General features: G+C 66.7%; 1 protein-coding gene across 1 annotated transcript in view; it reads left to right on the forward strand.

The window, feature by feature from the left end:
• The window catches only part of MRC2 (mannose receptor, C type 2), a gene marked incomplete at both ends in the record, with an annotated part of 10,508 nt that overhangs the window by 9,949 nt on the left and 150 nt on the right, over positions 1-409 (forward strand). The window contains one exon of the mRNA XM_009072590.1: positions 49-218. Within this exon, the coding sequence (XP_009070838.1) occupies positions 49-218 (170 nt within the window). The remainder of the gene's footprint in view (positions 1-48; positions 219-409) is intronic.

The raw sequence follows: 409 nt of genomic DNA on the forward strand, positions 1-409 counted from the left end.
ACTGTGACCTGCTGGTGTGACCCTTGGCACCTCACCTGTCACCTGCAGCTTTCATCACATCCATGCTGCCCAACATCTCCGTCGACCTCTGGATCGGCCTCCACGATGCCCAGAGGGAGTTCCAGTGGGTGGAGGGAGAGCCCCTGCGGCACGTGAGCTGGGCCCCCGGCGAGCCCTCGGGCTGCAGTGCCCCCAGCCCCCGTGACAGGCCGGTGAGGAGACCCCCCAGAGCATCCCCACCCCGGGAGAGCCCCCAGACCCACCTCCCACCAGGACAGGGCAAGGTTTAACGTGCCGGGGTGGCTCTCCGAGGGCAGAGCAGGGTCTGGCTCTGCGGGTTGGGTGTCCCTGGTATGGGGATGTCCTTGGGGTGGGATGGCAGTGCTGACCTTGTGGCTTTGGTGGGCTG

Source organism: Acanthisitta chloris, unplaced genomic scaffold, assembly GCF_000695815.1.
Source record: "Acanthisitta chloris isolate BGI_N310 unplaced genomic scaffold, ASM69581v1 scaffold12414, whole genome shotgun sequence".
Classification (NCBI taxonomy): Eukaryota; Metazoa; Chordata; class Aves; order Passeriformes; family Acanthisittidae; genus Acanthisitta; species Acanthisitta chloris.